Raw genomic sequence first — 15,596 nt, 5'->3', positions numbered from 1 at the left:
CCAGGGCCAAGGGGTCTTCCCCCACTCAGGCTCGAGCAGTACTTCACCTCTCGGTCCGGCCAGCCCCAGTGCAACTTTCAACCCCTCAAGCCTTTCCAGGCTGACACTCCATCAGGGCCCAGTGAATCCCCAACCACCGCATAATCTCCGCTTTGCTCACCTCTAGAGTGCGACGTGGCCCCAGGCTATCACCGTGTTCCAGCTCTTGCCGCTGTTTTTTTCATAGAGCTCCTTGTCTTCCAGGTCTCCAAGCGCCGTCCTAGCCCGGGTCGCAGTGAAAGTCCGCTTCAGGACCCTTTTGTGCAGTCCCAGGGGCCCCCGCCAACAATGCCACCTTCTACGTCGCTATGTCAGGGTGGGACCTCGCAGGGGGCTCTCCGCCAAATGTCCGCACTTTAGGCAGCACAGACGCTGCCAGCTTCGCCGGCGATCAAGCCCCAAATCGGCTACTGTCCAGTTCTCTCCGCCGGGTTCAGCACACCCCCAGGTTGACCAGCGCGCTCTCCTCCTTTGCTCCAGGCAGCGCGTGGAGCCTCAGTGCGGGCCGGTTCCCGTGCCCCCTCTATCCTAGTTGCGCGAGCCAAAGTTACTCCTCACCCGTCACCCGCTGGTCTCTGCCCGTAGCTTTTTCAGGCTCGCTACTCTCCAGCTTCCGGTCGTCAGGAGACCCACATGCCCTGCAGGCAGATGTGCTGCTTTCCTCGCAGGCAGGCCCAGGGCAGGGTCACCGTTGTTCTCTGTTTCTTTGGCCCCCTTGCTCCGCTTATGCGCTCAGGTCTCTTTTCACCCGCCGATTTGCGGGGTGGCTGCCATCTTGCGAGCCCTCATGATGGAGTCGGTCGGCTTGCGGTCGAATCTTCCCCTGAATGTGGGGGTTAATGTTACAGCCCCCTCCGTTGGTGATGTCCAGGGGGGCCCCAGGCGACACCGCTTCTCCTCCCGACTTGTTCAGGGGGGCTGCTGCGCACTGTTGGTTCTTAGTGGCGTCCGCAATTTTGGGCCTGAGCGCCCGATGATCTTCTTTCTTGCCGACAGTGTTTTTATTCACCGGAGTAGCATTATTCCAGGTCCCTGGGGTTCCGCCGCCCTTCCGACGTTCCTTTCTACCAGGATGCCTCGGCACACGTTGGATTCCGTGCCGTAGTCAGGATATCATCGGGAATTGGGCGCAGAGCTCCGGGCTCACGCTGCCATTCCCCTCGGCATCCAAGCCACGCCTCCAGGAGGTAACATAATTATGTTTTAGGATTTATGTTGGGACTATGAGATAACAGAGGGACATTTTCTGATATACGGGGCCATGGTCCAGTCCAAAAGTGCGCAACTGTTGGAAAACCACAACAACGGAAACAGCTGCACACAGCACCCTAAGCACCACATACATTACAGATGGCAAGCGCTTTATAGAGCTAGCCTTGCAGTCTGAAATAGAACTGACTGCATTTCATGACCAATGGTCAAAGGACACAGGAACCTGAATAATCGAAGGCAACCAGGCTACTATACTGCACAACACTCTCAACGAGGGGTTCAAACTAATTAATTACTATTATATACACAAGGTATACATCACTTAAAAAAGTGTGAACTATATGTTCCCATCTGCAGCTGCTTTTGCCCCATATTTATAGAAGTGGGGGCTGACTTCTATCATAAGGTACAGAACTGCCTTGAATTAAGATCATATGGGAATGGGGTTGTATTGGTTGTTGAAAGCACTACAAAATGGGACATTTCAAACACCCCAAGGGTTGGGTCTGTTTCCCAGAACTAATGCCAACAGGGTGACAAGCAGGTTTATAGACCTGGCATTGATAGTGGCTGGACTACACGAGTTGAAAAAAATGTAAGGGGCCCCGGCATACGGAAGTGTGGGGGAGCTTAAAAGTGGGCTGAATGTTAAGAAATAACATTAACCTGGGAGAAGCATCCGACTAACTGAGATCACTGAAACTGGGACTGCCCTAATAATAGATATACCAACAGTGGATGTAAACGGACAAATATTCCACCCTACTGGTGACTGTACGCAGATATATACCAATTGACAGCAAGGTTTGCGAATGCCTCGCATAAAGCAATGGAAGCATCACCCCTCCTCTAACTTCTATATGTTCAATATGTCGATCGATACAATTGTTGCACCTCTGAGAGCCCTTACCCATAACACAGCTCAATAATTCTCCCAATTCAGTACCGAACACCCTGTCATCCAGCAGACTTGTTTTTAGGTTTCGTCTGCACAGCGCTTGCACTGTGCTTAAGAAATCTATTGTTTTTAATATAAACTTAAAAGCGACTTACATACTGCCTCCTCTCTTTCCAGGCTTCATTGGTTCCTGTGTGTGCCACTTACCTTTCCTCCATTTCTATTGACTGTAGCATATTGTCCTGCATTTACCAATGCTTGTTCCTTGTCTGCTTCTCTTATGAGTTTCCTGCAGCCAAAATACTGTTGACATCCTCTTTGATTGAGCTATATCTTTATAAAGTTTTACCTTTTACTATTGCATCACATTTATATAACAATTTATCAACCGGAGAGATTAAGGGCCCGATGTAGGTAGAGCGTTACCGATCGGTAACGGCCGAAAATACCGATTTTTTGCCCTTACTGATCGGTAAACAGCCATCGAGATGTAGGGAACGGAAAACATAAAGAATCGGAGTGAAAACCGAATCGGAATGAGTACCGAATGGGAAAGAATCCGATACGTACATACCGAAAATCGGATATGTAACGATTCGGAAAAACACCGAATCGGATGCAAAGACCGATTCGGTCCATTGACCGAATCGTTAGTGACACCGAATCGGAAAATCACCGATTCGGTCCATGTACCGAATCGTTAGTGACACCGATTCGGAAAATCACCGATTCGGTCCATGTACCGAATCGTTAGTGACACCGATTCGGAAAATCACCGATTCGGTCCATGTACCGAATCGTAAGTGACACCGATTCGGAAAATCACCGATTCGGTCCATGTACCGAATCGTTAGTGACACCGATTCGGAAAATCACCGATTCGGTCCATGTACCGATTCGGTAGAAAGACCGATTCGGACATGAGCCGAATCGGAAAACATGCCGATTCGTAGGAATCGCCGATCGGGAAATTCCCCGATTCCGACAGTTGGGGAGATGTAGGGAGGCACAGAAACACCGAAATCGGCTCAAAATCGGTAGAATTCACTCGATATTTACCATGGATTGCAATCAGGTGGTAACCAACTCCAACCCATATAAACAGTCCCAAAATGCATTGCAACTTGCAGGATGGCAGCTTTCTATGTCATTGCGAGGCGGCTACGGCTACAGCAGGAAGGACAGAGGGAATGGCTAAGAAATGAACAGGTCTACAGACAGAGGATAACCCTGTTCATGCTCACAGAGGCAGAGATACTACAGAGATACAGGCTGGACTCTGACACCATACTTGAGCTCATCAGGGATCTCAAGCCATTCTTGGACCACCACACCCCAAGGGCACACGCCATCCCTGCGCACATCCAGGTGCTATGCAGCCTACACCTGCTAGCGTCTGGCAGCTATCAAAGTGGTGTAGCAGCAGCAGGAGGGGTGAGCCAGAGCAGCCTGTCAAGGTTCTTCCACACATTCCTTGACGCCATGATACACAGGATGGACCAATACATCTCTTTCCCTGCAACCCACGCAGAACTGCTACAAACCAAAGCTGACTTCTACCAGATGGCACAATTTCCCCAAATCATCGGTTGCATAGATGGCACGCACATTCCGATTTGCCCACCAGCGGACACCGAATACATATACCGCAATCGCAAGTCTACACACACCATCAACGTGCAGGTGATCTGCAATGCAAAGTGCACCATCACAGACCTGGTAGCAAAATTTCCAGGGAGTACCCATGACTCCTATATTTTCCAACAGAGCGGCATATATGCACGGCTGATGGCTGGCGAATTTGGAGAAGGATACCTCCTAGGTGAGACACATCATCAGACCCCCATAACACATAGTAGGTAGGTGGAATACATGTATGCATGTGTCTAATGTGACCCCTTTCTCTTCCAGGCGACAGTGCATATGCCCTCCGCTCATTCATACTCACCCCCTACCTCAACCCCTCCACACCCAGCCAAAGGAGGTATAACCGGGCCCACATACGCACAAGGAATGTTGTCGAACGGACCTTTGGCATCTGGAAAAGTAGATTCAGATGCCTGCACAAGAGTGGAGGTGCAAGGCAGTATACCCCCATCACCTGCTGCAAGATCATAGCTGTATGTGCAATGTTACACAACCTTGCGGTGAAGAAGGGCACTGAGGTGGAGTTGTCTGACTACGAGGACCATGACGACGACGAAGCTGTGCCACTGACACAGCCAGCGGGGGTGTGTACGCCAAGTGATGGCAGATACAGACGTGAGGAGATCACTGAGAACTATTTCTGACTGAGTACAGATGCAAAGACAGCTAAATGTTGCTTGGAAAAAACAAATTTTAATAGTGTTGCACCACAGTTACAGCACTGATGTGCAACAAAAAATGGAGTATGGTAAATAAAATAAAGTCCAAGGTACTGGTTGCCTCACCCGCCCTTACCAGGCTATTTCTTTGCCCGCTTGCCAGACCCACTGGGGTGTCCCTCAGCCCCCTCTGAATGCCCAGCAGCATCAGCGGAGCGCCTGGTGCTCCTCCGTGGCTCAGACGCAGCGCTGGCCGGGCTGCTGCGGCTGCTGCTGTCCCCAGCATCACCCAGGTCCAGGGCCGGATTGGAGGCGGTGTTTGAAATTATCATGGCCTCCATGGCAGTGGTGATCCGGGCCATCCCCCTAGTAAGCTCAGCCGTATGCTGACTAAGGACAGATTCCTGGTTGGCGCTGCGATGGCACAGTTGTGCCGTCGCCGCTGCAAGGCGGCCCATGGCGCGGTTCAAAACCCGGGCATCCCGCCTGCGCACCAGCTCATGCTCCTCCTGTCTGCTTGATGAGTGGATGATGGCAGTGGTTAGCCTGCCTAACCCTGCTGCCACCTCCTTGTTCGATTCCACCACGGCCTGGAATCCCTTGACCAACTCTCCCATCTGCATGTTGTGCTGCAGGAGCTGGCGTTGGCAGGCCATAGTGGATCTTGCTTGTTGCCTCTGAATTTTCACCATCTGTCCCTCCAGGCCCAGGAATACACTGCCCTCCCGTGCTGGTGCAGCAGTGGTGGTGATGGTACGGCGCCGGGCACTGCTGCTTCCGGCCTGCTGAGTGGGCTGGGGTGCCACTGGTGGGGGTGTGAAGCTGGCCGGTCCCTGAGCCCCTGCTCCCAGGACAGGTTGAACAGGTGGCAAGGCCACGGTTGTGGCAGGAGCTGGTGTAGGCGGAATGGTGTCCCTTGTAGGGGAGTTCTCTGGGGAGAACTGCAAGGGGGGTGTGCTGGCCATTACTGGGGAGTGCAGTGCATCGTAGTCAATGACCAGGACTCCCTTCATACCTAGCCCTGTGGTGTCTCCTTCCTCCTCCTCCTCCTGGCCAGCCTGGCTGGTGCTCGGCCCTGCGACTGCAGTGTCGGACGGTGCTGCTCCCTCTGCTGTCACTGTTGTTCCGCCTGATGGGGCCCCTAGGTACAAAGAAGCATTTGTAAACTGAGTGCCGATGTATTACAGTCAGTACAATTGTAGCATTCCACATGTCCTTGCATCTCCTTACACTGTGTTACACTGTTTCCTGTCTTGTGATTCTGCACTGCCATATTTAGCTAACTTCTGCTGACTACATGTACCATGATGCTTGTCTCTTGTATGTTGGTGACAGTACTGTGCTGGGGTTTGCCTATGCATTGTGTCTAATGGGGAGGTGTCTGGTAGGGTGTGTCATGATGCGCATGCTTCTTACCTGTAGCTGTAGCTCTCGCAGAGCTGTCCAGGGTCCCGATTCCACTGACACTCTCCCTCTCAATGGTGCTGGAGACCAGCTCCTCCAGCTCGGTGAGGGGTGGCGCCGGGTTGTTGCCTCCTCCAGTGAGTCCAGCCTGCCTTTGTATGTCAGCCAGCTTCCTCTTCGTGAGGCTGCGGATGTCATAGAATCTCTTTTTCAGTTCTTCTATGGACCTGGGGGTGACACCCGCAGCATTCACCTTCTGGGCGATGTCGGCCCAGATCCTCCTCTTTGTGCTGTCTGGCACGTTGAGGGACAGCTTGCCAAACAGCTGGCGGTGCACCCTCACCACCTCCTCGACCAGCACCTGAAGTTCGGTGGTGGTGAACTTCGGCTTCCTCTTCTGGGAGGACTTCTGGCTTCCTGACTGCTCTGCCATGTTCTCCAGTTCAGTTGGCAACCTCCTACTCCCACTGCTGCTAACTGTGAGTGTTGAGCTCAGGCTGGCTCTCCAGAAACTTCTTAATTAGCTGCACCTGCCAGGGTTGCCACTCCCTGTTTGGGTGGGGGAGGGGGAGCCACCTCATTGGCTGAATCGGCTTTTGCCGAATCGGCTTTTACCGATTCGGTAATAGCCGAATCGGTAAAATCCGATTCGGTATTATCCGATTCGGTAAAAGCCGATTCGGTTCCTTCAATGCATTCCTATGGGCTTTTTCGCCATGGGTGTGTTTTCATGGCTTCGAATCTATGATTGCCGAATCGGATTTTACCGAATCGGCTTTTACCGAATCGGTATTCGCCGATTCGGGACTATCCGATTCGGTGGTAGCCGAATCGGTAATTTCCGATTCGTTGTTAGCCGATTCGGTACTTTCCGATTCGGACCGTGCCGAATCGGAACGTACCGATTCTCATTACCGATGCCGACCGATTCGGTATTCATTCGCTTTTTTTCCCCTACATCTCGTTTTCCGATTTCAGAATACCGATTCGGCCCGCCTCGGTATTTTGAAATCGGAAAATCGCGTTTACCTACATCGGGCCCCAAGTGATTTGCATGGAATCAAAGGATGTTGCATGGCGCGGCCAAACTGGGATCCCCAGCTCTCTAGCCAGCAGCTCTGGCTGCTGCGCCACAACCTTTCTGTTTCATTTTATCTGTTAGGGAGCTCTTTCATTCTTCCGGACGATGATTGATGAAAACAGCTCTTTATTCATGGGGGGCTTCGCTGAACTTACTGTACCCTTTGGCCATCCTTGCTGCCGGAGATACATTTGGACCGGGATTGAAACTGTCAAGCCCAACGCCGCAACCGGTCTCTCCCTGCCGCTGCAGCAAGCAACACTTGTGCACGGCCGCAGTGAGGAGGTGGGCCGAGGGGCGGACTACACCACCCAGGTGCCCTTGCGGCCAGAGTGCCGTTTCCGCCGGAGGATGCGCCAGGGGGCGCTATAACAACGAACTCCCCCTTGGTGGAGCGGGGGCTTCGCTGAACTTACTGTACCTTTTGGCCATCCTTGCTGCCGGAGATTCATTTGGACCGGGATTGAAACTGTCAAGCCCAACGCCGCAACTGGTCTCTCCCTGCCGCCGCAGCAAGCAACACTCGTGCGTGGCCGCAGTGGGGGGGACCGAGGGGCGGACTACACCACCCAGGTGACCTTGTGGCCAGAGTGCCGTTCCGCCGGAGGTCACGCCAGGAGGCGCTATGACAACAAACTCCCACTTCGCGTCGCGGGACGAGCGCGGGCTAAGCCCGGGCAAAGGGCGGGCCCTCTGTGGCCCTCAGAGGCCTGAGGAGACTGGACTGGGCCGTATTTCCTGGTCGTCAACCGATCGCTATTCATCAGAACTGTAAGGCCGCATTGGCTATATTCTTGTCTCAATGTTAGCTTCTGCCTGGGACCTTTATTGGTGTTTATTACTAACGCAGTAGGGTATGTTAAGTAGGTCCTGTCTCTGCCGATTTTTAGTTTTACCCTTCTCTGTATCTTGCATAGTCAATGGAATGCCGCGAAACTAGAAGTATGGCTGCGGCGGGCGTTAAAAAATTGACTGGAACTCTTGATGATTTCATTGTTCACACTAATTCCTTAATAGATCAAGGAATTGTATTAATGGAAAGAAGGGTTTCCCTAGACCTTGTATCAGCAAAAAGGTCATCTTTGGGCCATATTGGTTCTGTGCGCACCCCCGACACCTCTTTAAATACTACTAACCCTGTGCTGACCCAAGCAGAGCTCCATAATGTTACCTGTAGTCAGCCTGTAGCACCAGTATCTACACCTTCTGATGCCCAGGCCCTGACTCTAGCTCAATAACTACCCTGGCCGATTCCAAAGCCGAGAATTCCAATATTCGAAAGAGGGGGAAGCGGGAGGGGGCTATTCCCAAATGTAGGCAGCCCAACACCACCATCCTCAAAGCCAAGAATGCCAGTGTAGTAAAACCCGGTAGCACTAGCATTAACACTAGTGAGAGGGACAGCATAGAAGAGGGGAGTGAATTTAACAGTGAATTTGTTGGGAGCAACACTGGGATGGAAGAGGCCCGACCTGAGACTTTACGATTACCCCTGAGCATACTTGATGACACCATTCTGGATAATACCCTGGCTGTTATCCTTGAAGATAGCCCTATAGTTGATAGGTCAGGAGCCGGTAGACTAGTAGGTATAGCTGGTGGGGATGAGCCCTTAGTCCTTAGTCCATGTCCTGACAAATGCTAATAAAATCTTACTTGCTCCCCTAGAAGTTAGGCTTCATGGAATAGAAAAACAGCTCCAGGAACTACATAAGGACCTAAGACCTCAGGAAACTCACCATGCTAATAGGTCAAGCCATGCAACTGCCCCAGCTAGTAACCCCCAGCAAGTGAACAAACGTTTAGCAGTGGTAAAAAATAACACACCCAAGACCCCACTGCCGAACCGCCCCACCCCTGAGCATAAAAAAGTGAGTGACAACCCCACGCACTAGCTGAACCTTCTAACCAAACAAAGCCGAATAGACTCGCTGCCCCAATCCAAATCCGGATTTAGCTCACCCTGCAAAGGGCCAGAAACGTTGAAATATTAACTTACCGCCAGATGCCTGATGCTATGTGATCGTTTTGACAGGGGTACCGGAATTGGCCCCGTCATCCTTAGAACCCTTCCGGGCGCTTAATAACAAGGTATGTCACTGGCTAGCTAATAATCACCCACTACCACCTCATACCTGTACTAACATCTTGATGGTCGAGAAAGCACCTTGGGTGGGTCCCAATAGAAAAGTATTGCAGGGGGACTGTGTTGTAGTGACCTTTGAAGATCCCCGAACTGTGGAGTACATTTGCATGGGGAAACCAGGAACTAACGGTACTTTGATTATGGCCAGACCATTGTCCTACTTCTACATGCCCGGGGAGCAGCTGCATAATGGTTGGAGTTGGATGAGGGACACTAATCATGTCTGGGTAGGGAGGAGGCATGAGGTGCGTAAGGGCTTGAACTGCTTTACCCAAGGTGATGGTGGAGCTGGAGGATGGAACCTGATATAGCGTAGAGGAGGGAGGCCTAATTACGGTGGTGGTGGAGTTGAAGGATGGAACCTGATACAGCGTAGAGGAGGGAGGTCTAATTACGGTGGTAATCAGTGTAGTGGTATGGCCCCTAATTTATTCCACCCCTTATCCCTAGTTACAATTGGTATAGTGCTCTGGAGGATGTCGATTGACTCCTGGAACCCCCAGGAGCCTACCAGCCTACTATAGTACCAACCACGATTACAGAAAACATAGCCAGTAGCCCACGTAGGTTAAATGTAGCCTGTGGCAATCCACTTCCAGTGCCCTCTTCTTTAGTAAGTGGGGATGATAATATCAAGGCCCAGGGTACTGTCCATACCTTGTGTGTGAGAACTGAGGTGGACCACTTTCCCCCGCTGGATACTAGTAATTTCGGGCATAAGGAGCTTATAGCTTCTGTTAATCCCAGCACTCCGATTCCCACTGATGGCCATGGCAATAAACCTGTCACACTACATACAAACGGTCAGAATAGTCATTTGAGTGTCATCTCTTGGAATGTCGCAGGTCTTGGGAATAAAATAGCATTTCCAGATTGGAATGAACTAATTGGAAGGTATGACCTGTGTATCTTCCAAGAAACATGGTGCTTGGAACCGGTGTATAAGCCTGGTTATTCTACCTTCCACGTCTCAGCTACTTCCTCTGGACGGGGTCGCCTGTCTGGCAGCTTGCTCGTCTGGGTAAAAATTTCTTTAAACTGTAAGATCACATACTCTGCTAACACCTCCCACGACATGATGAGGTTAACGATCTGGGTTCCCCAAGCCCCAGTGACTCTGGAAGTCTTTAATATCTATGCTAGAGCTATACCAGGGGCGGTAAATCCCCAACCATTGCCCTACTTGCAGACTCACTTTGCAACTGTCCCCCAGACACTTTGTCGTTAATTGCTGGCGACTTCAATTGCACCTTCGAACCGTTGGCCGCTGACGGCGTGATAGGTTTATTAGAGGAAGATGCGAGATGGGGAATCCCGCAATTGACGACTGTGCCAATCAAAAAATGGTCACCTGTCATTATCCAAATGAATGCCTTGGTGTTGGAGCATGCTCTGGTAGCAGTGAATGGGCGCACGCCTTCTGACTTTTCTGGTGCTTGTACCTAGCAGGATGGACTACATTTTGGTTGATAAGAGACTGTGGAGATATGTGTCAGATATGGCAGTTATTCCATCTATCCATAGCGACCATAACCCACTATCACTTAGCTTGTGCAACCTGACAAATGTGGGGAATCCCCTGCTCAGCAATAGATTAACAATGGAGACTAGAGAATTAGTACCCTCGAATTGTAAAAGATTAATTAAATGGCATAAATTTGCCATTAACGAGCAAAAGACAAATGCCCTGGGGGAGATCGTAAGAGATCAGACCGAGAATCTCTCTGCACTCTGTACTGATGATCCAGGTTCTGTCCAGGTTAACACGGTCTACTTGAAGACAATTGACAAGATGGCCGCTCTCTTCCTTGATGGACGTGGGGCAAGCCAATTGAAGCGTAGGAAGACCGCAGCTAGGTGGTATAACCACGAATGCAGAGGGGCTAAGTCCAAACTGATTTGTGCCATCAAAACCCGAGATCCAACAGAGGTTCGTGTAGCCCGAGCTGTGTACAGGCGCGCTCTATTCGTGGCAAAGAGGCTTTGGGATGATTCCCACTGGGAAGAGCTAAAACTGGCTAGCCAGAACAGGAACAGTGAACGATTCTGGGCCTTAGTAAGAAAAACTAATGACGGTGGTTTAGATCAATTACCTAATCATATCACGGACAGGGAATGGTTTGATCACTTTAGGAAACTGTACGCCAGGGTAGGGGCTCCCGAGATCAGCGAACTAACAGCAGAATGTATACTACCCCTGCACGATACACCCTCATCTATTGATCCTATAGGGCAGACCGAGGTTGAGTTTGCGATCAGCAAAATTGTCCCAGGCAAGGCACCGGGCCAGGATGGCATTCCTGGTGACCTGTTCCGAGCGAGCCTTAAGCAATGGGCCAAGTTCTTCTCCCTCTTGACTAATGCCCTCCTCCTTGGGTCTCCAGTCCCAAGCTCATGGAAGGGGGCTGAAGTGATACCTATTTACAAGAAGGGGCCTAGGGGTGACCCTGCCAACTATCGTCCGATCAGCTTGATCGACGCTGGCCAGAAGGTGGTTGGCAGAGTCCTTCTGGAAAGGATCCTCTCTTGGGCAGAGGAGAACAATATTATCTCCCCCTTCCAGGCTGGTTTTAGGGCTTGTACAAGTACTGTAGATCAGGCTTTCAGGCTGTTATTACTCCATTGGAAGACAGTCTCGATCCGTAAGGGCAGTTTGTACTTGGCCTTTATCGATTTGAAGACAGTGTTCGACCTGGTCCCTCGAGGGCGCTTGTGGGCGGTTCTTCATGAGATGGGGTTTCCTTTGCCCATTCTGAACTTGTTGGCCTGCATGCACAATGGAACGTATGCATGCATTCGGTGGGGCACAAAGGAGCAGAAAACGGCAAAAATTCCGGTGAACAGAGGTGTCCGCCAAGGATATGTCCTGTCGCCGACCCTCTTCTCCTTATTTGTTAATGGGGTGGTTTCTTTTTTATCTGATATTAATGCTGATGCCCCTAGCTTGGCCGTTGTGAAAGTCCCCGCCATGCTTTTTGCTGATGATACGCTACTAGTCTCCAAAACGCCCATGGGGCTCCAAAAATTGTTGGATCGGTTCTGTGTTGTTTGTAATCTAAGGGGCTTGGTTATTAACACTTCTAAAACCAAGCTCCTTTATTTTAATCCCAGTAGGAAAGCCAATCGCCCGCTCACACTTAATGAAGAGCCATTGGAGCGGGTTAAAATGTTTGACTATCTTTGGATCAGGATATCCGACCAACTTAAATGGAACTCTCACATTGAAAAAATGGCTTTAAACCATAAACGGTTTGTGGGCGTCATAGGCAGGGAGCATAGATCCTCAGTATCAAGACCCATAGCTCCTGCTCTGGAGATTTATTCTGCAAAAGCAGTAGGCAGTGCACTGTACGGAGCAGAGCTCTGGGGTTTTAATAATGTTGATTCCCTCGTAATGGCGGAGAATACAGGAGCTTTTGTCTGTCCCTAGGAGCACCCCAAGCAAACCCATCCAATACGATCTTGGACGCAGATCTATTAAGGATCTTATAACTCTGCGTCCGCTCCTCTATTGGGCCCGCCTGTGGCGCACACCAGAGCTAGATAGCTATCAGGACGACCTTAAAGAAGTTATGAACTTGCAGGGGTCTTACAAAATTGCTTGGCTCTCTGAAGTGAAGGAGCTCCTAATGGCTATTGGCCTGTGGGTTGTATGGGAGTCCGGTGCTTCAATATCTAAACTGGAGGTTAAGCGGGCATACTGGTTGTGGGTTGACACCCAAGAATCTAGAGCGGATAATCTAGGTAGACTCACAGACGAGTTTCGCCTGCACAAGACAGTACCCTTGCTTGAACCCTATATAAATTTCATTAGAAAACCTAAAGATAGGGCCTTATATATCCAGTTTAGAATGGGAACTCTACCAGTCCGTGAACGCACCTCCAAATGGAAACCCCCCCATCAGACGCTTGCCACCTGCCCGCACTGCATCGTTGAACTGGAAACTATCCCACATGTCTTTTTTGTTTGCGGTGCCTATAACAAGCCCAGATCCAAATGGCTAAAACCAGTCTGTCCCTACTTGAAACTAGAGGTTATGCCCCAGAATTAAGAATTTTACAATCCGATCCTAATACAGTACTGGCCTGCGGGGTAGCTAAATTTCTTAGCTGGGCGTGGGTGATTAGATTTAAAGCTATGTGATTAATTCTTTTTCAGGCGATCCCCCGTTGTTGTTTTTATTCTCTTTTTTCTAACTAACTCAAAGCTGTAAATGGTTTAATGCTGTTTTATCTTGTCTTTTTAATTATTTATCAAGTGTTTTAACTAATAACATGAATTGTATTTTTATTGTTCTGTGCTTTTATGATATTTCTATATCGAATAAAGCTTTGTGTATTATCATTATATAGGCGAAACCGATGCATTACCAATGCTTTATTTCTTTTTCTGTTTGTTACTGTTAGTTATATGTCAAGCATTGACGTAACTAAACGTCCACTGTTGATAGATGCTACTAAGCGTTAAAGTAGGTTGAAAAAAAGCTAGGCAAGAAAATAGGGCAATATATTGCCAAGTCAACTAATGCAAATTGTAGCCTGCCGGAAGAATGTGGTGTGTTTACATTGAGGTAAGTAAACAAATATATTATAAAAAATCTGAATTGCTGGTTCTAGAGTCTACTTCTTTTTATAGAAGACAGGGCTGATAATTCTTAGTACGCCTTTTGTGAATACCAAAAGTCCTAAAGTTAGGATTTTTCTCCGTTTAGGAGTAGTAAAGTTAGGAATCCTAACTTTACTACTCCTAAATGCCTTTTGTGAATACCGAAAGTTTAAAGTTAGGATTTTGTCTCAGTTTAGGAGTAGTAAAGTTAGGAATGGGTAACTTGTGTTTCGGTTCATATATGTGCTATATTTGTTAACTTGGGTGAAATTCCATTGGGCTAAATATGTATAATAAAACTAAGCTGCACATACAATCCAGTGAACATATTTTGGTAATAAACATGACTTGCATAAGTTACCTTTAACAGTACAAGACATTAAAATTTAAAAAAACTAATGAGCATTATGTAATTGTTTAACCTATACATTTCATTTTGTTTGTAATGTTTAAATCATTCAGTGATATTTCAAAAAAGGAAGAAATCTTGAAGGAATTTTTGATGTATCGCGACTTCTTGAAGAAATTGTCTCCACCGGAGTGGCAAGAACAGCAGAATAAAAAGAGATTAATGGCTTTAAGACTCAAACAAAGGGAAAGGATTAGGAGGCATAGAGAATCACACGTATTCATATTGCCACCTGCACATGGTAGGGTTTTAATTTATTTTACTTCCTAATGCAAAAATAATTCAGCAGTGACATACAAATGCTCCGCTTGATCATGGTCGCAGTGATGCTAGGACAGTGAAATCTCTGCACTGTGGGAAATGTAATCTGATCTATGTATATTTTCAGGTCATCCCAAGTTACCTTGAACTAAATTGTGCAGGAGTGTGGCTCAATGGTTAGAGCGGCCAACCCTGATGCAGAGTTCAGGCCCTAGACCAGGGTTCAATTCCCGCCTCGGCGGGTCTTGGGCTTAATTTCCTCGGACCTGACAATTCTCGCCTCGGTGCCTATTCTAATCATGGGCCCCACGCTGCATCTCTGGGCAAAAGCTTGCTTAACCGCCACACCGGCCCCAACAGCGCTAGGATGCCTGGGTGTCCCCAGGAGTGGACACTTCACAGGGAAAGCCAGGAAGGGTTCCACAGAGGTATGAGTAATAGCGCCAGGAAACCACTTGGTAGCAGTGCGCTCTACAAATACCTTGACATTTACATGTTTTTACATTTACAAATAAATTAGAAGCTGGCAATAATATTACAAAATATGAAATATTACTCTTTTATGATTTGTTTTAAAAAGTGGGTTTAATCCACGTACTGAAAGCAAGTTCTGTTGTCACACTATTTAACAGTTTTCATTTTGTCAGCTTTGGAATGATGAAAAAGTGCGTTAACCTGTAAACCTCAAGTTACAAAAATATCGATGCGATCATTGTGTTAACCTATTTAACTGTATTACTTGTTTACGGCATGGACTTACAGTCAGATCATCTTTTACATGATGAGCATAACTCCAGAGCAACATCTGTGGTTTTTCAGCTTCAATTTCCTAATTTGTTATTTATATAACACAAACACGACTCAGGCGACATGTATAAAAATAGCAACTACAACAATGAGAGGTATGGTATGGGAGAACCCCAGAGAGAAAACAACAAGTTCTAGGCAGATAACATCCCGTAAAACAGCATACAAACCTGCAGCCTTATTCATCAAGGCCGAATCGGCTCGCAAAGGGCCAGATTCTGAGAATCTGGCCCTTTGCGAGTGCGATTTTTGCATTTGGGATTCAACATCCCAAATGCAAAAATCGCTATTTGCTAATTCGCATATTTGCGAGGATTTACATTTAAGGAATCTCTATTTGAGATTCCTTAAATGTAATTCATCATCCATTTTACAATTGCGAAATCGCAATTTCGGGCCGCAATTTACCGCGAGGTCAAACCTCGCG

General features: G+C 48.6%; 1 protein-coding gene across 1 annotated transcript in view; it reads left to right on the top strand.

The window, feature by feature from the left end:
- Positions 1 to 15,596, top strand: part of CCDC38 (coiled-coil domain containing 38) — a 2,358,499-nt gene that overhangs the window by 584,608 nt on the left and 1,758,295 nt on the right. Inside the window, exon 7 of the mRNA XM_086919075.1 lies at positions 14,155 to 14,342. Within this exon, the coding sequence (XP_086775201.1) occupies positions 14,155 to 14,342 (188 nt within the window). The remainder of the gene's footprint in view (positions 1 to 14,154; positions 14,343 to 15,596) is intronic.

The sequence above is a fragment of the Lissotriton vulgaris genome, chromosome 1_1, assembly GCF_964263255.1.
Source record: "Lissotriton vulgaris chromosome 1_1, aLisVul1.2, whole genome shotgun sequence".
NCBI lineage: Eukaryota > Metazoa > Chordata > Amphibia > Caudata > Salamandridae > Lissotriton > Lissotriton vulgaris.
Note: the sequence above shows the minus strand (reverse complement) of the source record. Positions and strands in the feature narration are given on the sequence as shown.